This window comes from Schistocerca serialis, chromosome 1 (genome assembly GCF_023864345.2).
Source record: "Schistocerca serialis cubense isolate TAMUIC-IGC-003099 chromosome 1, iqSchSeri2.2, whole genome shotgun sequence".
NCBI lineage: Eukaryota > Metazoa > Arthropoda > Insecta > Orthoptera > Acrididae > Schistocerca > Schistocerca serialis.
In genome coordinates this window covers 1093109662-1093131271 of record NC_064638.1, presented here as the reverse complement: position 1 = coordinate 1093131271, position 21610 = coordinate 1093109662, and the positions used below count along the sequence as shown (strand labels likewise).

Below are 21610 nucleotides of genomic sequence, written 5' to 3'. Positions count from 1 at the left end.
TCCGCCTCTCTTCTGCTCTCCGCCTCTCTTCTGCTCTCCGCCTCTCTTCTGCTCTCCGCCTCTCTTCTGCTCTCCGCCTCTCTTCTGCTCTCCGCCTCTCTTCTGCTCTCCGCCTCTCTTCTGCTCTCCGCCTCTCTTCTGCTCTCCGCCTCTCTTCTGCTCTCCGCCTCTCTTCTGCTCTCCGCCTCTCTTCTGCTCTCCGCCTCTCTTCTGCTCTCCGCCTCTCTTCTGCTCTCCGCCTCTCTTCTGCTCTCCGCCTCTCTTCTGCTCTCCGCCTCTCTTCTGCTCTCCGCCTCTCTTCTGCTCTCCGCCTCTCTTCTGCTCTCCGCCTCTCTTCTGCTCTCCGCCTCTCTTCTGCTCTCCGCCTCTCTTCTGCTCTCCGCCTCTCTTCTGCTCTCCGCCTCTCTTCTGCTCTCCGCCTCTCTTCTGCTCTCCGCCTCTCTTCTGCTCTCCGCCTCTCTTCTGCTCTCCGCCTCTCTTCTGCTCTCCGCCTCTCTTCTGCTCTCCGCCTCTCTTCTGCTCTCCGCCTCTCTTCTGCTCTCCGCCTCTCTTCTGCTCTCCGCCTCTCTTCTGCTCTCCGCCTCTCTTCTGCTCTCCGCCTCTCTTCTGCTCTCCGCCTCTCTTCTGCTCTCCGCCTCTCTTCTGCTCTCCGCCTCTCTTCTGCTCTCCGCCTCTCTTCTGCTCTCCGCCTCTCTTCTGCTCTCCGCCTCTCTTCTGCTCTCCGCCTCTCTTCTGCTCTCCGCCTCTCTTCTGCTCTCCGCCTCTCTTCTGCTCTCCGCCTCTCTTCTGCTCTCCGCCTCTCTTCTGCTCTCCGCCTCTCTTCTGCTCTCCGCCTCTCTTCTGCTCTCCGCCTCTCTTCTGCTCTCCGCCTCTCTTCTGCTCTCCGCCTCTCTTCTGCTCTCCGCCTCTCTTCTGCTCTCCGCCTCTCTTCTGCTCTCCGCCTCTCTTCTGCTCTCCGCCTCTCTTCTGCTCTCCGCCTCTCTTCTGCTCTCCGCCTCTCTTCTGCTCTCCGCCTCTCTTCTGCTCTCCGCCTCTCTTCTGCTCTCCGCCTCTCTTCTGCTCTCCGCCTCTCTTCTGCTCTCCGCCTCTCTTCTGCTCTCCGCCTCTCTTCTGCTCTCCGCCTCTCTTCTGCTCTCCGCCTCTCTTCTGCTCTCCGCCTCTCTTCTGCTCTCCGCCTCTCTTCTGCTCTCCGCCTCTCTTCTGCTCTCCGCCTCTCTTCTGCTCTCCGCCTCTCTTCTGCTCTCCGCCTCTCTTCTGCTCTCCGCCTCTCTTCTGCTCTCCGCCTCTCTTCTGCTCTCCGCCTCTCTTCTGCTCTCCGCCTCTCTTCTGCTCTCCGCCTCTCTTCTGCTCTCCGCCTCTCTTCTGCTCTCCGCCTCTCTTCTGCTCTCCGCCTCTCTTCTGCTCTCCGCCTCTCTTCTGCTCTCCGCCTCTCTTCTGCTCTCCGCCTCTCTTCTGCTCTCCGCCTCTCTTGCAGCACTTCACTGTCTGCCACCCCTACCATACTATCCTTCCTTCTCCCCACTCCACGCGCCAGCCTCCTCATTAACCCCACCCAGTCGCCACTCCCATCATGCACTGGTGCTGCTGCTCGCAGTTTGGTTTGTTGCCTGAGACTGCAGTCGTGTTTGTGAGTTGTGCGTGTGTAGTCTATTATTGACAAAGGCCTTACGGCTGAAAGCTTTATTTGTGACAGTCTTTTTATTGTGCCTATCTGTGACTCAGAATCTCCACTGTTTGGTAATATTTTAATTTTCTGTGCAACATTATTAGTTATGCCTCTCACATTCTTAGTTCCACTGGTACAGCAATTCAGTTGCCTTGTGGTATTTTACTCTGTTCGAGGAAAGGATTTAGGGAATCAAATATTTCACCTCCAGTATTAAATGTTTGTGAGACTAGCATAGAACAACCTCCAGCAATGAGTTGTCTTGGTGGTACCTAACAATTACAATTAACACTGAGAGACTAACTACACTTTTGTGAAGGAAACTTTCATGACTTTTTAAGTAAAGTAGGTTCATACTTTATATTGGTTGCTAAATTTATGATGCACTGGGCTGCCATGTCTTCCTAAAGGGGGATTCTGTCTGATTCTTTTGCAGACTGTTCAGCTAAAATACATTTTGCTGTCTCTGTAAGTTAAGGTTTAATATCATTTTCTGCAGCAGAGTAGACTTCACCATATTGAGTTGTCTCATAGCCAACTTAAAAAAAAAAAACCTTGATTGCGGTTTGAACCATAAACATTATTAATTTTAAATGTAAAGTCACATTTTCAAATGAAGGATTCAACTTTTTCCTGTAAGCTCACCGTGAGCAGGTTCCTAGTTTTTTTAGTATCTGCCTTAGGGTAACTACTCATACAAGCATTAACTGGCATAACTGCTGTTGAGGTACATCCATTGGGGTCATTTTCATTACTACCGTAGTTCTCTTTAGTTAAAGAGCTAGGTATAAGGTTTGAAATACACATTATGTTCTACAATAGAATGCTTTAGAGACCTCTCCATCCTGCAACAAACTATAGTCGCAGCTACATTTTAAGATCGAATGAAATTTAAAGGGTCTCATTCACAATATTTTTAACAGCAGAAATATAAAACTCAAAGGGAACTATTAATACAGGCATTCACTTTTATGATTTCATTAAAAAGGTGGATCAGGGGGAGTTTTATAGGAATTGATAACAAACATACAAGCAATCATCATTTATAAATAAGGTTTACAAAGCATAATTCACCTGGTCTCTGAAAAATGCACCCTTATTCAGTATTATGATTCATACCAACTGTACAAATTGGTAAGTGGATGTGAGGGTTAGCTGTTCTATTTTTTAGAGGTGTTGATTTTTGTTTTTGAAGTTACATTATTGAGCGTTATAAAAGGGCATGTGACTTCCACAGGACCCTTGTGTAATCTCCATGGAACCTAGAGTTCAGTGTAAAAAAAGTGTAAGAAACACTTTTTGATGCAGTTACCATAAAAAGAATTGCTGCTGTTACAGTATTAATTGTATTGAATCAAGGAGGCATGCTATGGATCCAAAAATCATGGGTGTAGTATTCGTGTGCACTTCTGTGGAATTTGATCAAAGGTTTATTAGTAAAGTCAAAAACCATCAGATGTTGTCCTTGCACTGTTTCTAGGTATAGACTCCCAAACTATTAAGGGAGATTGTTTCTTTGAAGAAGGTAGCTCATAAGTCTGTTACAATGAGAAGGTAATCCATTTTAAAATGGCCATGTTTTAGATAGAGGTACACTGATTTATTACACTTCCTGAAGATGTGCTAGAGAGTAATCTGAAGCATAACCCTTCAGTTTAAATGCGATTGGCTTATTTTGACTGGAAGAAATGCAGTTATTTATATTTCGCATCTCGTGTCATAAGTCTCCCCTGACCTGCAGTTCTTGGTGGCTTTCCCGATATCTACCCCTTTTCCTAGACCTCTCCAGTTCTTTTCCTTCACCTCTCGTCCTTCCCCTTCAACAGTTTTGCCTGAAGGGGGAGCCACTGGCTCTGAAAGCTTGCCTGATTACAATCTCTTTTATGCGTGTGTTCTGCTGCTGCTTTGTGAGTAGATTTTTTTACCTATCCAATTACACTATGCTGATTAACTTTGTTAGACAAGATTTTTCTCTTTGTCCTTATCTACTGTGATTTAGAATTAGTGAAGATTTTGGGAATCGGATTATGTCTAATGTGTAATGTATCAAGTGAGCCTTGACAGATATTCCTGAAGTGTGTGCTTTTGCTGTAGATATGTTCAACAAACTATCAGATGAGATGGTCTTAATGGTGTTCCGTTGGCTACCAAAAAAGACACTTGCACTCACAGCACGTGTCTGTAAGAGATGGAAAAGGATTTCCTTAGATGAAGCATTATGGACTCGTATAGATCTTGGATCCCGCGTTTTACAGCCTGGAAGTATGGAGCATATCATGAAAAGAGGTGTCCTGATTCTTCGTCTTTCACAGGCAGTTGTAAGTATTTAATATTCTTGCAATTTCATTATTTTTTGCTCTATACTTCAGAATTACCAGAACAATAACTTGTTTGAAAATCGTAGCCTATACATTTATTACACAATAAAGCTCTTCCCATGTTAAAGAAATACGCACCAGACATGTGCAAAAGAATCATCAAGTTTTCATTTATCTTTGCTGCAGTTGTTTGTTTCTGTAGCTGGTAAATGTATCCACTTCCTCTTCAGTATTGTTGCTAACAATAGAAAGGCTCAGTGTAATGAAACGTGAAGTTAGTTCAAGATGATATGTGAGCTTGTTTTTGAATCGAGCTAGGTTTTCTGATCTGTTTGAGGTAGCATGGGAGAAAAATATGTAGGATGCTGAAAAGTTCTAAACTCTTGACACTCCTGATGGAAATGCTAAAACCTATTTTTAGTCATATCAGCTGTCATTGTACATTCATTATTGTAAAGTGCTTGAACTAATCTGTCAACTTTGCAGTAGCTGTTCATTATTTAGCAAGAGGTAAAGCACTGACAAACAAAGTAGTGGTGAGCAGTTATGTTGTGCTCCCCCCCCCCCTCCCCCCTCTTCTGTCATAATGACTAATGGTGAATAAATGCTTGACAGAAATACACTTCGTAAATAAGTATCTGTTAACATTTCTCTACCATACAATTCAGAGTTTGGAGAGAAGCTGCAACCTTGATCATGTGTATATAACATTTTAAGGAGACAGTATATCTGGCCAGAATGTGTTAGTGAAATGTGTGGTCCTACACTCTAATAAGACATGCTGAACAATTTGTACTTAGTTGCAGAAGCGCTTGAACGTTCCTCCATTACAGAGATACAAAATTCAGTCATTATGATCAAAATATTATTTAGAACCATTAGGCTGGAAGAACCTTCAGTATTCTTAAATGGCCTCTCATTAATATTTTTCCACATATCTTTGCCATGACAAATTGCCTTTTCACTTCTGCCTGTTTCTTCAGCAGACATTAGTTCGAAAATTTTTCTGTCCTCCGCCTGCATGAGTGGCTGACATTGTCAAAGCTTCACCTTCCATTGCTGATGGCAGACTAGTCGAATTTGTGACTGCAGGTAAGTCCCTGGAATGCCAATGTCTGAGGCTTTTTCTGTGATTGTTACCACTGTAGTTCTCTGTGCTACCTGAAATAAACATTTGCTGCAGCATGGTAATCCAGATCCATTCTCCTTGAGGCTTTTCTCTTTCTTGTTGTCATGTATGGATTTCTATAGCTACGTTGAATGAGTGAGTGTGTTAGCTCTTACCTACAGCAAGAACTTCTGTGTAGAGTAATTTTATTAACAATATAATGAAAAGGGAAGATGCTAATCACCATATAGTGGAGATGCTGAGTCGCAGATAGGCCACGAAAGCTATGTGACGGTCTTCTTGTTGTGCCTATCTGTGAATCAGCATCTCCACTATATGGTGAACAGCAACTTTCCTTTTCATAATATTGTTACATTCCATCCTGGATTTTCCATTGTTTGGTTAATTTTGTTATGTGGTTGGTTGGACATTGTGCATGCTGTGCCACAGCTGATTTCTCCACTTCTCCCATATGGCAGTGCCACTTCTGTTCGGTGTTCCTTAGTTTGGTTGATTGTACAGTCATTCCAACACAGCTTTTCCACATGTATGTGATACGCAGTTTATTCCAGACACCGAAAGTGTCTCCATTTTATCCTTTGCCGATTGGAGGGTGATTCTGTGATGTTGGGAATGTAAGACAGAAAGGCTGTACCCGACATGTTTCTTTGTGATTTCTCTCTTCACTATATTTGTGATTCTATGAAACTTCTTATGTAGCTGGTGGAGAACCCATTGTTCCTCGGAATGTTTTCCAGGTGTTGTATCCTGTGTATGAGCTACTGAAGCTCACATATTTGTCTTCCGCACATTACAAACATATTAATTATCCCTTTTTCTGGCTCAAGTGGTAATTAGATAGCTCGTACAGGTATTGGTTTGTGTGTATCAGTTTTGGATACATTTTGTGTTCCGGTTTTCATCATTCAACATAAGCACATCTAGAAAGAGTGCTGTTGCTCCTTTTCTACCTCCAAAGTAAATTTTGTTGACATAAAGACTGTTCAGATGTTGCAAGAAGTCACCAAGCCGATCCTCACCATCACTTCACACAAGGAAGTTATCATCGACGTAGCTGCTCCACACCTTAATTTTACAGTCTCTCATCGTGAGACATGCATGAAAGAGCTATTTCATGTAGAATGGCAACTTTACGAATAGCTGTAATGTGTCTAAATGGGTAGTCCACTTAGTCAGGTGGTGGCAAACTACTTCATGGGACATTTTGAAACACAGGCACTGGACTTGAGATGTTATAAAAGTAATTTGTGGTATAGATACATTGAAGATTCCTTCATTGTGGGGAACCATGGTCAGGAACAGCTCAATGTGTTCCTGAGACATCTGAACAATCTTGATTTCAACATAAAATTTACTATTGCGATAGAAAAGGACCAACAACTAAACTTTTTAGATGAGGGATGGTGAAAACCTGGAACAGTGTGTACTGAAAACTAACACACACCGACTGATGCCTACATAATCTCTCATCCACTACCTGAGCCAGACAAGAGGGATGATTAACACCCCTAACTTGGTGGGGAAGGCCGGCAGACTTTAATACATTATAAAATGCTCCGCATGTGGGGACAGCCTTTGTCCTCACCCACGAGATTTGCATGCGGTTTTTTGTCAGGGCACCGATTACCATGATGTTGAGTGCCCCATCAACCATCATCATCATTAGGGATGATTAATACACTTGTAAATCTCAAAATATAAATGTGGGAGCCTCAATACCTTATATGTGAGATGCGACACCTGAAAAGCATTCTGAAGAGCAATGGGCACTCCATTAGTTATGAAACAAGTGTCATGGAATTACTCGGCAATGACAAATTGGAAGAAGAAATGTTGCATACCAACTGCCTGCCATACATTCCCGGAGATACAGATTCAGCAGTCTATTGCATAAACAAGGCATAAAGATAATGTCAAAGATGATCAAAGAGGTCTCAGATTTTGCAAAGGACAAAAGGGACCCACTTGCAATGTTGAGAGTATACTGCATACTAGGTACATGTGGTAAAGTCTGTTGGAATGACTGGATGATCAATCAACACCAGGATCACCGAAAATAAACAGCGCTGCTGGTTGGGACAAGTGAAGTCAGTTGTGGCAGGGTATGTGCTTTGTAAGGCTTACCACATAATAAAATTTTCCGACATTGAAGTTCTTGCCATGAATAGCTTCAACAAGAGGAAATCCTCAAGGTGAATTGAGCTTGGATTGCTGTGCTGAAGTGAACAACCATTGCAGGTAGCAAGGGAGGAACCACAGCAGTAACAACCATGTAAAAGCCATAAGCTTTACTGCAGTCCACCACTATCAGCGGACAGTGAAACTTCAACATTGCCAGCCACTCATGTTGCTGAAATGAAATGTCAGAATAATCATCAAACATTGCCCACAGAACCCAAGACAGAAACCAAAGGCAATTTGTCAAGAAGTGGCTATGAAAACTTAACAATTTTGCCTTTTTGCCTTGTTTTTGAAAGTGAAAGCTCAAGTTGATATGGATGAAGTGTCTTTGGATGTGGGAAGGACCATTTCTTTCTAACGGATACCAATTGTGACTACATTTCAGTTTATAAAATAAACATACTCAGTCGTGAAACTAGAATAGTTTGCAAGTTTTTCTACTGTGCCCACTCACAATTTCCTAAAAAGTTCATTGCTGTTGACATAAATTGATCAAGATAGTACTATTGAAGTTTTTGCCAAGTATTTAATCATGGTTTTTGTATCTTAAAAGCTTATTTTTTTCCTTTTTCTTTTTCAGATTCCTGACCCAGTTTTCCTATCCAGCAGTCCACTGACAGAAGAATGCAGACTACAATATTTAGACCTTAGTATGGCTAGTGTTTCTGAAAAAGGTAAAGCCAGCTTGTGGTTGTTTGGATGTTACATTTGGTGACTTTTTGAACTGTTTGTATGGTAAATATTTTTGATAGTTGCTGAACTTGCTGCGATATTTCATTGCTTATAGTGAGAAATGCACTAAATCCTTTATCTATGCAATGTAAGGTGTTTTGTGTAGATGGTTTGTATAATGTCAAGTGGCACTGAACCTTCATGCAATCCATTATTGAGAGCTTTGAGAGTTTATGTACTTTGAGTTATTTGGTTTCCTGTGTTATATTAAAACATAAAATATTGTAAGAGTAGACTCCTGCAGATATAAAAGTGATTGTCATACATTATTTGTGGGATAAAAAAACGTTAGCCATCATCCAAACTGCATTTTTGTGTACACTGTTGTCTAAAGTTAAATGCAGTTCTTTAGTTTTTGTGCACAAGTGTATTAATGTGCCCTAAACATTTCACCTTACCAAAATTAATTTTTGTTTCTAGAATTTTATAATAACTTCAGAATTAAGAAGTGTGAATTCCAGTCAACATTGACAACTTTTTGTTAATTTGCAAATGTTATAAATGTGTTTTTGTCTCTCCAACCTGCCATTGCTGTTCAGTTTAACTTTCTCCCTTTATGTATTTTTTAGTAGGCCTAACAATGCAATTTGGACTCACAGTTTACTTATCAAACATTGATGTATCCTGCATACCAGGTGGAACAGTTTTACAGTTGATTCTCCCAAGGATCTAAATAGTTCAGAGTGAATATCTGCTCCAGGTATCTTGTTTTAACACTCTTTCAGTGCGTCTCATACAAAGTTATTTGCTTGGCACTGGCAGTGCTAATTTGGATTACTTGGTTTGTCGCCAGCCGTTCTTGACATTGAGAGATTGTAAATTAAGTTCTCAACCTTGTTCCCCCACTTTCATAAAATTTCAATGATACACATACGCAAATAAACACAAAACTTGGTTCATATATTTATTTGCATTGTCTTTGGTACTTAGTATTTCTCTTTTATATGATATGCAACAAAAGTCTCCAAGATGTAATGCAACTCCACAAGACTTGCACTGTAAGTGTGTTGTTCTCCGATTTGTTTCTGGAAAATGTATGGCAGTGTCTTCGTTTTCATTTCGGAAATATGTAGGCCTATTAGTTGGTGTTGCTTTGTTACTGGAAAGTCTGTCAACCGGATCATGAGACGTATGCGATGCAGTGGCAACCTCCAAGTTATGCTCTGTGCATTCATCGTAAATAATTGTATCATCTCTTTTGTCTGCCACGATGAAAGTGCACAAATACTTATAAAAACAAAAAACTTGTTGATGTATGTAACTTAGTGTTACCTAAACAGAACACCAACAGAATGCAAAAGATAGTAAAGTGCTGTCACTGGCCACTGTGCGATACTATGCTCACGACACCGCTGTGGTGTCGCCGGCCACTGTGCGATACTATGCTCACGACACCGCTGTGGTGTCGCCGGCCACTGTGCGATACTATGCTCACGACACCGCTGTGGTGTCGCCGGCCACTGTGCGATACTATGCTCACGACACCGCTGTGGTGTCGCCGGCCACTGTGCGATACTATGCTCACGACACCGCTGTGGTGTCGCCGGCCACTGTGCGATACTATGCTCACGACACCGCTGTGGTGTCGCCGGCCACCGGTGTGTTAATTTAGCAGTTTCAGTGTTTTGTCTAATTTTCACATCTCCCATCCCATCTTCATTCCTTTCCATAATATTGTCTTAGTTCATTACCTTTCCCTTTAATATATACCTTCCATCTTCCAGCTTTCCCTTCTTTGCTTTGCTTTGTTTTGGCTTCCCATCTGAAAACTTTATATTTATGCAGCCCTTTTATTATTATTATTATTATTATTATTTTTTTTTTTTAAGATGACTGCAATTTTTCTACATGTGTTGTCCATCTTTCCCATAGTCATGGGTGCTTCTACGGTCCTCTGTTAGTTGTCTCACTGTCCTTGATATACAATTTTGCACTTTCTTTCATCTCGTATTTTAGATATCAGTTTTCTGTTTTACTTACTTCATTTGCTGCCTTCTGTATTTTCTTCTTCTGTCAGTTGAAATCAATGTCCTATGTCTTAACCAAGGATTTCTATTGCACATTTTTGTTTTACTTAGTTGTTCCTCTGCTGCCTTCACTATTTTATCTCTTGAAACTACCCATTCTAATTTTACTGAATTTATTTATCTTTCGTCATCCAAGGACCCTCACAATGATACAGGGTTTGTCAAGGTAATACAGTGCCAGTTAATTGACCAAAATATGATGCTGCTACATACATACATACATACATACTTACATACATGCATCCATAATGTGCTTTAAGAAGATAGGACAGGTAGCCTGTGGGGATAGGACAGGTGGTCAGCTGTGGTCTTGATTAAGGAACCATCCCGACATTTGCATAGCAAACCAGGAAAAAGCCCGATCAGGATGGCTAAACGGAACAGCTCCATCCTCCCAAATATGAGGTCAACAGCTGTACTGCCTCACTCAGTAATTCTCTATTGTATAGTCCAGTCACCATAATTTCCTGCAGCAGTTTCTTCAGTTTCAATCTGTCATCCAAACAATAGAAAATCCAGTATGGAATAGTGACAATATTATGAAGAAGATATTTGCTCCTCACCATGTAGCAGAGATACTGAGTCACAGATAGGCACAACAAAGGCTGTCAAAGCTTTTGGCCAAACAGGCCTTCATCTGAATAAATCTCTAGCTGTCAAGGCCAGACTGTGAGCAGCAGTGCGTGATGGGAGAAGCATGCTGGGTTGTGGAGTTGTAAGGAAGAGGATGGGGTGAGGAGGACAAGGGCAGCAGAGTCGGGGTGGGGGACAGTAAAGCGCTGTTTGTGGGAGCATACAGGGACATAAGGTGGCGCAAGGGTAGGGTAGCTAGGTGCAATTGGGAGAGTGGAGGGAGGGTTCAGTGGAAAAGAGGTAAAGACTGCAGGTGCATTGATGGAAAACACAGCTGTGTAGTGCTGGAATGGGAACAGGGAAGGGGATAGGTGGATAAAGGACAATGACTAATAGAGGTTGGGGGCCAGGAGGATACAGGAATGTAGGATATACCGTAGCGAGAGTAACTACCTGTGCAATTTAGAAAAGCTAGTGTTGTTGAGAATGATCCAGATGGCACAGGCTGTGAAGCAGTCATTGAGATGATGGTGATGTTGGGGAGTGTGCTCAGCTTGTTGGTTGTCATGCCCATGTAGTATTCAGCATAGTGGTTGCAGCTTAACTCATAGGTCACAGAACTGGTTTCACAGGTAGCTCTGCCTTTTATGGGATAGATTATGCTTGTGACAGGACTGGAATAGGTGGTGGTGGTGGTGGTGGTGGTGGTGGTGGTGGTGGTGGTGGTGGGAGGGATAGGTCTTGCATGTCGGCCTGTTAAAGGGATATGAACCATGAGGTTAGGAGTTGGGAACAGAGGTTGTGTAGGCAGGGACATTGATATTGTGAAGGTTCAGTGGGTGGTGGATTACCAAAGTGGGAAGGGTGGGAAGGATAATGGGTAGGACATTCCTCATTTCTGGGCATGGTGAGAATGTTGAAACCCTGGCAGAGAATGTGATTCAGTTGCTCCATTCCTGGGTGGTGCCAAGTCATGAGGGAAATACTGCTCTGTGGCCAGATGGTGGGACTTTGGGAGGTGGTGGGTGACTGGAGAGATAAGGCACGGGAGATCTGTTTTTGTACTGGGCTGGAAAGGTAATTACATCCTGTGAAGGCTTCAGTATATTTAAAGAGGGACTGCTCATCACTGCATATGCAACAGCCCTGAGTGACTAGGCTGTATGGAAGGGACTTCTTGGTATAGAAGGCTGGCAGCTAACGACGTGGTGGTATTGCTGGTGGTTGGTCTGTTTGATATGTAAGGGGGTACTGATGTGTAGCAATCTTCGAGGTGGTCAGTCTGTAGTTCAAGCTCGGAAGTACGAGCAGTCCACATTGCACTTGGAAATGTTTCGCAGTGTAAAACCTGATTTCTGAATCTCTCAGGGTGCCTGGGCCCCTTCCTCATATTCAACTTTCTTTCATAATTCTTAAAGTATTTGCAGCATGGTTAATTTTTTTATGTGAAAAATTCTACTGGCTGGCTGCTGCTTCCCTTCTTTTTTCTAGTAGTTCAGGTTTTCTCTTCTTTGTCTTTTTCGCATTAGCAAATTACAATTAAATTTTTCTTTTTATATACTGATTTTCTTTTATCACATCATACATCTTTTCTTTATCTTCATCTGCTGAATTAGTATACATGTACTGTTTGTTCATTCTTCATGCAAAGGCTGTTGGGAAGCCTGTGCTTAAGCTGCTGTGGGGAGCAGAATAGTGTTAGAGGGATGGCACCAACCAAGCTTATATGCAGGAGGGGACAGGGAATGGCAGCTCCCCCTCCCTAAGAAGAAATTATAATCTTCATAAACAAAACTTGGATCCTGTTCTGCCACACAGGCGATTGTATCAATTCCATCTAAGTTTGACTAAATATAGAACAAAAAATAGATGTTCAGTAGTAACTAGTGTATGCAAATAATTCGTCCAGAACTGTGAAACCTAATTCCTTGTTCAATGTTATTTTCCATCTACTTGAAGAGTAGATGACTCTGGGTTCTGAAAACAGTGTAGCATTTCTGTTTTGGAGGTTACATGTGTACTTGTGCTGTGCTGTGCTGTGGGGTGATCAATATGGTTGACCGTGAACACACTTCGTACTCTGCAGTCGCAGTGCAGACAAATTTACTGCTCCAAGATGACCAGTTTCAACAGTATTAACCTGTCACCAGCTGATCTAAGGGGAAAAACAGATAAGAACCGGTGGGGGGGGGGGGGGGGGGGTGAGTGAAGGGAGACTACGATTCATATGATGAATCTATAAAATATACAATCTTCCATTACCTTCTTGAACTTGCTGTAATATTATCGTGTTACATTACATGAAGGCAAATCATAAGTCACTTCATGTAATGTAGCATGGTAATTTTATAGCAAATTCCAGAAGGTACATGGAATATTGTATATATCCGGCGTATGTACTGTAGTCCCTCTCTACCCCCCTCCATTACACCTTTTTCTTCTTAGATTAGATGATGGCAGCATAAGACTGTTGAAACTAGTCATCTTGTAGCAATAAGTATGTGCACTGCGATCACACACATGTGGTGTGTTCATTTTCAGTTTCTCCTTCGTATTGTGGTTCTTCCCCTTTTCTGTACCAGCAATTGTTAAGATCTACAAAAATTATTATTATTGGTTGTATTCACACATATCTGATGTTACCTGGCTTACAGCTAAATAATTGTTAAAATCTCATATCTATAATCTTTCAATTTTGCAAGTTTGTGAAGTATTTGGAAGGTCCCTTAAGTCGTGCAGATAAAAATGTAAATGAGACAAGATAGGCATAACATAAAAATGAGTTATGTCATTATGGCTGCTCAGTGCCATCTTCTGTTGTGCATGTGGATTACTATTTTTCCAGTGCAGCTGAGCTGCACCACTCGCTTTGGAAATTGCACGACTGTCAGTCTCAGCATAAATCTTTCTTCGAGCTATACTCCCTACTGTGGTCATAAAATGATCCATTCAATGGGGATTTATTAATTTTTGTTGTGGCATGATAAAGATATCTGAACTTTTCCCCTCTCCTACAAAATAGTTAATATAAGCTACATTATCTACTTTACTCAAAGTACTCGTTATGGAAGTAGTATGACAGGGAGTATACGACCCGGGAAATCAGGGGAAAACCCGGGAATTTTTTCATCCAGTTGAGAACCAGGAAAAACCTAGGAATTTTTTGTAATTCTGGGAATTTTTCATTGTTTTAGTTTTCAGTTAAATTTTTGTAATTTTGACTAGTAAGAATTGGTTCTCTAGCAAAGAATGTTACTGTATCCTGCCACTGGAGAATGATACTACAGCAATAAAATATAAGGGAGGAAAACAATAAAACTTTAGTGGCAGTGGAAATGCTCAATTTAAACAAAAAACACTGTGCATGCACAAGCGTCTGTGAATAGCAAAAATATGTCAAAGGCTGTAGGGTGAAGATTATGTAATTCTTCTCAACAATAAACTGCTTGCTGTGAGCATGACATCACAACTGTTCACATTACATTTATTTGACCACTTGCCAGCGGGCTGATGCGCATCCGTAGTTGACTCACATATGGGCAGTACCTTCTCCCGCTTCCTGCTACTTGAAGTGTGGCTGTTAGCTGTATGGGCAGTAGCAGTAAACAGCCAGATGCAAATGAGAAAAATTTTTCCCGCGCGCCCTAGCTGCCAGATTCGCGCATGTGTAGAGTTGTCAGAGTTGTAGTGGGGAGGGGGTTAGTCTCCTCGTGACCCGTATTTGCGTTAAGTGACGTTTAGTGATTTCACTGCTTCTCTTGGTTAACAGCTCCCACGTCAAATGAAAACAAAATGGGTTACTGTGACTGGGAGCTATCAAGTGAATTAAAATACATTATCATATTACAGAGGGGAAAAATATATCATTAGTTTTCTGATTTTATTTTATTTCCAAGTTACTATCAGTCAAGCATTAATCGCCTTGCAGAACAGTAATTATTTTTGCAAGTTTGGTAAAGAAATTTGGCTTTATTAATTTTTCCACTGAGGCAACATTTTATTTGAAACAGTGTTTCATTCCACAGCATTGGCTAGTTCCAACTGAAGTGCACATCATCATCTTCTGCCATGTATGGCATTATGCCATAATAAAGAACCAAAAATGAAATTGTAGAGTATCAGATGGGACCTGCTTCAGTGTGAACCTGGAAAAAACCAATGTGCACTTCAAGCCGAATTATGCCTTTTAGTATGGTTTACGAAATTACGATGCCCTTGGGAGTATCCTCTGATGCCTTTTTTTTCTTTTATGGTGTAATATCAGCTCTCTTAGTGCTTTATGCATACAAACATGCGGGCTTCCTACACCACTGCAGCTGCACACGCGCAATAATGCCTGTTTCTGGCGCTCTCTGGCAACTGGTAAATCGAACCTATTTCTAACAGTTTCCAGATAGTATTGCAAACAGTGGTTCAAAAAGTGTTACTTTCAAAATAAATATCTTTTTACGCAAGATGAATTATGTTACATGTGAGAAAGTGTGATGAATTTTTAAATCACAGAGCACTTAAAACTGAACACTTTGAGGACCAGCCACTTACAAGAATTTCGAGCCCAGACATTTATGTCATAATTTTAAATTTATTGGCACATTTGTGTGATGTATCTTAAAGTATAACACTCGCAAAAAAGATCAATATTACATGTGAAAGCTTAGCTTCTGTTGTAGCTTGTTAATTGTAGAGACCAATATTATATGTGAAAGCTTAGCTTTTCTTGTAGCTATACTATGTATATTTATATAAACCTTTAACTTTTCCTCTTTGTGTGTTCACGCTACGTAACCAGTGATCTTGCTATTGGCGGACTACAAGACGTGTCCTATGCTCTGAATATCTGCTGTTATCGGCTAGCAAGATCACGTGCCATGAGATATGATTGGCTTACAAAAGGACATCACAACCTCGGTTTCAACTCTCTTGGAAACTAACGTGCTGTGTTTGGTGCAATTTGAATTTATACTTTCGTAATACGAAAATATGCAGTGTATATGTTGCTGCAGATCAAAGGTCTTTCCAAAACTTCTCTCCCCTGTCATTTCCTTATTTTTCCGGGAAGTTCTACACGTGTGTGTATAACATTAACCATTGAAAGTATTTATAAGTTTTACAGTTCCGAAGGAAAATCTACAGAAAACCTACTGTCACTTAGCACGGAAAAAGTGTATTTTCGCCCGGGAAAAATCATATTTTTGAAAATGGGATATCCGGGAATATTCTGGGAGTAATCAGAGATTTTTTCCTTGTCTCCGTGTACACCCTGTATGACAATATTGTTCTTTAATTTGAATGTATGAGCACTTAAACACGGATTGACGGAATGGTTAAAAAATACAGCTGTCTTGTGGAGAATGGTTGCATGGTTAAGTACTGATACTGTTATTACATGAATGGTGTGTTGGTATCTTACCTCGCTGATAAGAATCTGACCAAGTATTGTTCCCAAACAAGTTCTTTAATTACTAAATTGAGGTAGAGGGTCTGCCTTTTTGCTATAGCCAATGTGGGGGTTGAGGGATGGCTACGATGCAGGATAGCAGACCAGTGAAGGCCCAGAGACCTGGCTGTCAAAATTAACACTGTATTTTACTTGTACATTTGTGCATCAGTGTCTGGTAACCTCCACTCCACCTGGGGAGAACGTGGTGGTCAGCGAGGTGACAGCCAGCTTTCAGACAGCTGGCTGCACATCTACCCACAGCTTTGCTTATGTCTGTGCTTGGTGTGTGATGCATGAGCCCATTGCACAGCTCATAGTGCAAAAAGGCTGTTGACAAACTTGCTGTGGTGAATGACAGTGTCCCAGCAGCTGTTGGTGTGCAGTACACACACCACAATAGTGGAAGACAGCTGTCGTGCTACCCCTGTGGGCAAGAGTCCAGGTTGCTGATGGAGTGTGCCTGGGGTGTCCCACTGTACCCTGGCACTAACCAGGGAACCGCATCTGCACACCATCACCGATATAATTCAAATTTGTGGTATATGCATGTGATTGACGTGGGAGTTGAGGATGACCAAGCATTGAGAAAAAACAGCATGTCTGACATGAGTCAAGCGAGTCAGGAGCTCCAATGCAGCAGTTGACGCAGCAGGAAGTGTATAGAATGTTAATCGTAAGGTTATGTGATAACTTCTGTTTTTTATTTTCGATTTTTTTATGTTGCTTACTCTGCAAATTAATCAAAATAGTGCCCAGTATATTATATTTATTATTTTCATAATACACACAAAAAGGAAAGAAACAGGAAAATTTAGATTTCAAATAAATTTTTCAAGAAAGGTTATATTTAAAGTGTCCACGATTACTCTAAAAATAATGTTCTAAGAGGTGCTTGCAATTAAAACTTATAGTTATAAAAGTGGTGTTTGTAACGTTAAAGATGTTGAGAAAATTACTGCTTGCCCTGTTTTTATGATGAATATCACCACAGTGTGTATAAATTGACAATTGTAAAATAATGTGTGTCTGATTTTACCTATGGAGCTCTCTCATGTATGCCTTAACTTCCCTTCCTGGAAAATTATTTGCAATCCATATTTTTCCCTTGTCTTTCCTTTTCATGCCTCTTATGACAAAATGTATAAATACCATATACTGAGCATTACTAAGGTTTATTTGTGGTGTAAGTAACATGAAAATAAAAATTAGATGAACTCAAGCCCATGACCCTTGAGTTACCATTCTGTACTCTTTCCGCTGCCCCGAGTGCTACCTGGGAGTACTCTACCACAAATGCTCATTCATTGCCCGAACAGTGCCAAAAATGCTGTTTTTTCTAAACACATGGCTGTCTAGAGCTTCCACTTGCCGCATTCATTCCTGGTCATGCCCTGCCTACACCATAAATTCAGGTGAGATTGATGATTATCAGTAGGCATGGTCCTCTTGTAAGTTCGAAAGTTGCATTTAGAGCAGGAAGGTGGTACTGCAGTGGAGATCCAAACACGTGACAGCTGCTTGCAGCTCCATGTGGTCTCCTCATCTGGTGTAATCCCCATGCCCTGGTAGAATTGCTGGTCTGCAAATGAAACTGCTGCAAAAATGACAGCAGTGCAGCTGTTACACCAATGTTCCACTTCTAGTCATGTTCTTGGCAACACCACTGGAACCTGTTGGTGGAGAAATTCCCTTGCCTGTATTGCAAGAACCATGCATGACCAGTGCACTGGCATATTTCACCAAGTGAGCTTGGTCTGTCCTGCTATAATTCAACAGCTTTGTTGCTGTAAGTGAAATTCTCCACCACAAACTCGCAGGTTTCCCCATGAAGTGAAGTGGTAGTGGCACTATACTGCTATCATATTTTTTGGATTAATTAGCACCTATCCAAACAGCCTTTTTTAGCACTCTCTACATAGTTATTTGATACATAAGGAATTTCTTGTGAGCTGCGTAGCTAGTAGGTAACAGATTTTATGCAGTAATAATCACTTACACTACAAAATCTCTAAAATAATCACAAAAATATGTAATTTCCACTTATTCAGTATTAAAACAACTGAGTTTGAAGTAAAATTTGCTCTAAATGCTTAAAATGTTAAATAAGGCTACAAAACATGTCATAAAGTCATTATTTTTTCTTAAATTTTACTGTAAAGTATTGTGTTTGTACAGATATCCACCTCTTTTGTTCCAGAGTGTAATGAAATTTTGGAAGAATTCAAAGATAAATCCCTTCCTTTTGTTTATAACAGGAAGAACTTCTTTTTGCGTTACACGGATTTAGCAGTGTGTGTAAAACAGTACTTGCTTGCTCTGTTTTGTATTGCCCATAAAACAGTGTCAGTTAACGTCTCCAATATTCAAAATTGGATGTATCCTAAGTTTCTTGAAGAGCATTGCAGTATTTAAAGAGCACATGTGCAATATAATTTATTTTTAAATTAAGCAACCATAGCTGCTTCCTTGGTGAGATTAGTTCTCTCTCCCTTGTGTAATACATCTGCACATTTGCCATGTTCAGTTATTTGAGTCAGCTGTATCAGGCCAAAGCCCCAAGATCGCCAGATGAAAGAACCATGGATTTTGGAAATTATAGAATATTCAAATTTAAAAACAGACAAGAGTCCTTACAAATACTTGATTTGGGAGCTATGTTAATATGTTCTTAGTTATGTAATTGTGAACAGACTGTCTCAAAATGTGCAAATAAAATGTAGAGTGGAACCTTGTATAGCGTTTATAATTCGTTCCAGAATTTTACTCATACTGTGAAACACTCGTTAAGCAAGACAGTTTATCCCATATAAATTAATGTAAAATATGATGATGCGTTCCATGCAGAAAAAGTACTAGAATTTTTGTTTTATTCATACTATTTATTCAAAGAAGATTATACATAGAGTATTATGTACTTTATTATTCACAATACATAACTAATTATTGTGTACTGGGAAGCTATCTATGGCCATTTGCTTCTGCTGACACTTCAACACTTGTCAAAAATGTGACACAGCATTATTGCCAAATAAATTTTTAGCATGTTTAGCCACTGCTTTATTGGCATGATTATTTTCAGTGCACAAAGCAACTGATTTCCATGCTTTCAACATTTCTCTTATTGCACCAGATGATGCTGCTTTGCTGTTGCTGCCGCTGCCTCTTAGGAACTCCTCTCCACAACTTCCTGCTGTGAAACACACTGCAACTCCATAAGCTCTTAGTGATCATTTCTTGGCTGTGATCTTCCACAAGCTTATCAATATCGTTGTTATCCACTTCTAGTCCCATGATCTTGGGTAAAGACAAAATCTTGTAGACTACACGCTCCACAGGTACTGACTCAAATGCCTGTCACATTTGACAGTGCACTCAGGCCAAAGCTGCTTCCAAGCAGAAGTGAGTGTCCTCTTGGTAACCCCTTCTCACACCTTGTTGTTAGTCTTGATGCAGTCAACAACATTGAAATGATAATTTTAAAAACTCTGAGAGTGAAATTGGTAGATTTTCAGTCAACTCAAAGCAATGCTCAGTGTGTGTTTGAGTGTAGAGCCTATTAAAATTATAAATAATTTGCTGGTCCATAGACTGATTGAACAGAGTGGTGTTGGGAAGCAGAAATTGGATCTTGATGAATTGAAATTCTTCAAGGTGGTGGTGTTGTAGGCTTGGTGAATGGGCAGGAGTGTTGTCCATAGTGAGCAAGGCATGGCGTGGTAATTAACCTCCAGCAAATATTTTTTCACCAAAGGACCAAACATTTCATTGATCCAATCACAAAAAGATCACGTCATTCAAGCCTTGTGGTTGGACCTCCACATCACATTTAACCAACTCTTCTGGACTTTACACTTCAAGGCTCATGGAGTTTCTGAATGGTAAACAAGCAGTAGTTTAATTTCCAAATCACCGCTTGCATTGACACAGAATAGCAGTGTGAGGTGGTCTTTCATTGGCTTGTGACCAGGCAATGCAGAGATGTCACAGCTCTGTCACAGAGCTGACCTCAGGTGTGACTGAGCCGGCCAGCCCACCCTCTCCTCAGTGTGGGTGGAGGACTGTGTCGAGGTCTCGAGCCTCGAGGCAAAGGGTGCATGGGGATACAGGCTCCTTCCAAATCCGATGAACTTTGCAAATAGATTCAGTGTGCTATCTGATGCTGGGGGGAGGCTGAGCCGGATCAGAATGCACCTTCTGCCAGGATAGTGGCCGCTCCTTCAGCAAGGTCCAGATAGGCACATGGGGGTTGGGGTTTGTTAGTTACTGGGAGCATGTTAGGCATGACATGGAGCACCTCGGGAACATAGTGGCTAGGGCAGGGAAGAAGTCCAACATTCACTCGGTGTGCTTGCTGGGGGGGCCTTGTCCAAGATGTGGAAGAGGGTCTTCCAGCAGCTATTGAGCTTGCAGGGTGCAGCCAGCGGCAGATTGTTGCGCATGTCGGCACCAATGATGCCTGTCGCTGGGGCTCCGAGGAAATCCTGGGTCCTTCAGACAGCTGGCTAAGTTGGGGAAGGCAGCCTCCATCTCTCGAGGAGTGGAAGCCAAGCTGACAATCAGCAGCATCGAACGCAGGGTGGACCGGGGTCCTCTGGTTTGAAGTCGAATGGAGAATCTAAACCAGAGGCTACATTGACTCTGTGACAAAAATTCCTAGACCTATGCTATGGGGTGGAAGATTGCAGGACACCCCTCGATAGATCGGGGGTGCGCTACACATGGGTAGCACAGTACTTCTGGTGTGCACATGGTTTTTTTTTAGATTAGGTTCCTCCCCATGGGAAACAAACTGTTGGCCTGAAAAATTACCAGTTCATGACACTGATGTGGGTGTGCCAACTGTAAAAATTGTTAGTTCACCTAAACAAGTCATTCCAAAGGATTTAAATATGCTAAATCTCATGTTAGTAAGATCCCAGAGTTACTCTCCAAAATAAACAGTAGTAATGCCAATATTGTATTAGGTGCTGAAAACTCGTTGAAACCAGACATAAATAGCAGTGAAATTTTTGACTTGGATTGAACAATGTTTAGGAAGGATAGGACTGATGCTATGGGCGGTGATGTGTTCATTGCAGTTAAGAGCTGTTTAAATGCAGTTGAGATTGATACTGGGTCGGATTGTGAAATAGTCTGGATAAAGCTGTCAATCAGACAAGGATTGGCCATTGTATTAGGATGTTTCTATAGACCATCAGCATCCGCAACAAATGTCACAGAACGTTTCAGAGGAAGCCTTGAGTGCATAGGAAATAAGTATCCAAATTATCCATTAGTTATAGGTGGAGACTTTAATCTGGCATTTGTTGACTGGGAAAATTACAAGTTTATCACAGGGGGCAGAAGCAAAGACTCACATGAAGTTATTCTAGGAGTGCTCTCAACATACAACCTTGAGCAATTTGTTAGAAATCAAACTCGAGATGGGAAAATATTAGATATCTTGGCAACTAACAGACCTGGCCTTTTTGAGGTAGTTAATCTAGAAGAAGGTATTAGTGACCATAATGTCGTTGTGGCTTCTATGTCAGTGGAAGTTGAAAA

At 41.3% G+C, this 21610-nt stretch overlaps 1 protein-coding gene across 1 annotated transcript in view; it reads left to right on the top strand.

Moving 5' to 3' along the window:
- Positions 1-21610, top strand: part of LOC126416133 (S-phase kinase-associated protein 2) — a 118332-nt gene that overhangs the window by 50544 nt on the left and 46178 nt on the right. The window contains exons 4-5 of the mRNA XM_050083676.1: positions 3761-3984; positions 7875-7968. Coding sequence (XP_049939633.1) covers positions 3761-3984; positions 7875-7968 — 318 coding nt within the window. The remainder of the gene's footprint in view (positions 1-3760; positions 3985-7874; positions 7969-21610) is intronic.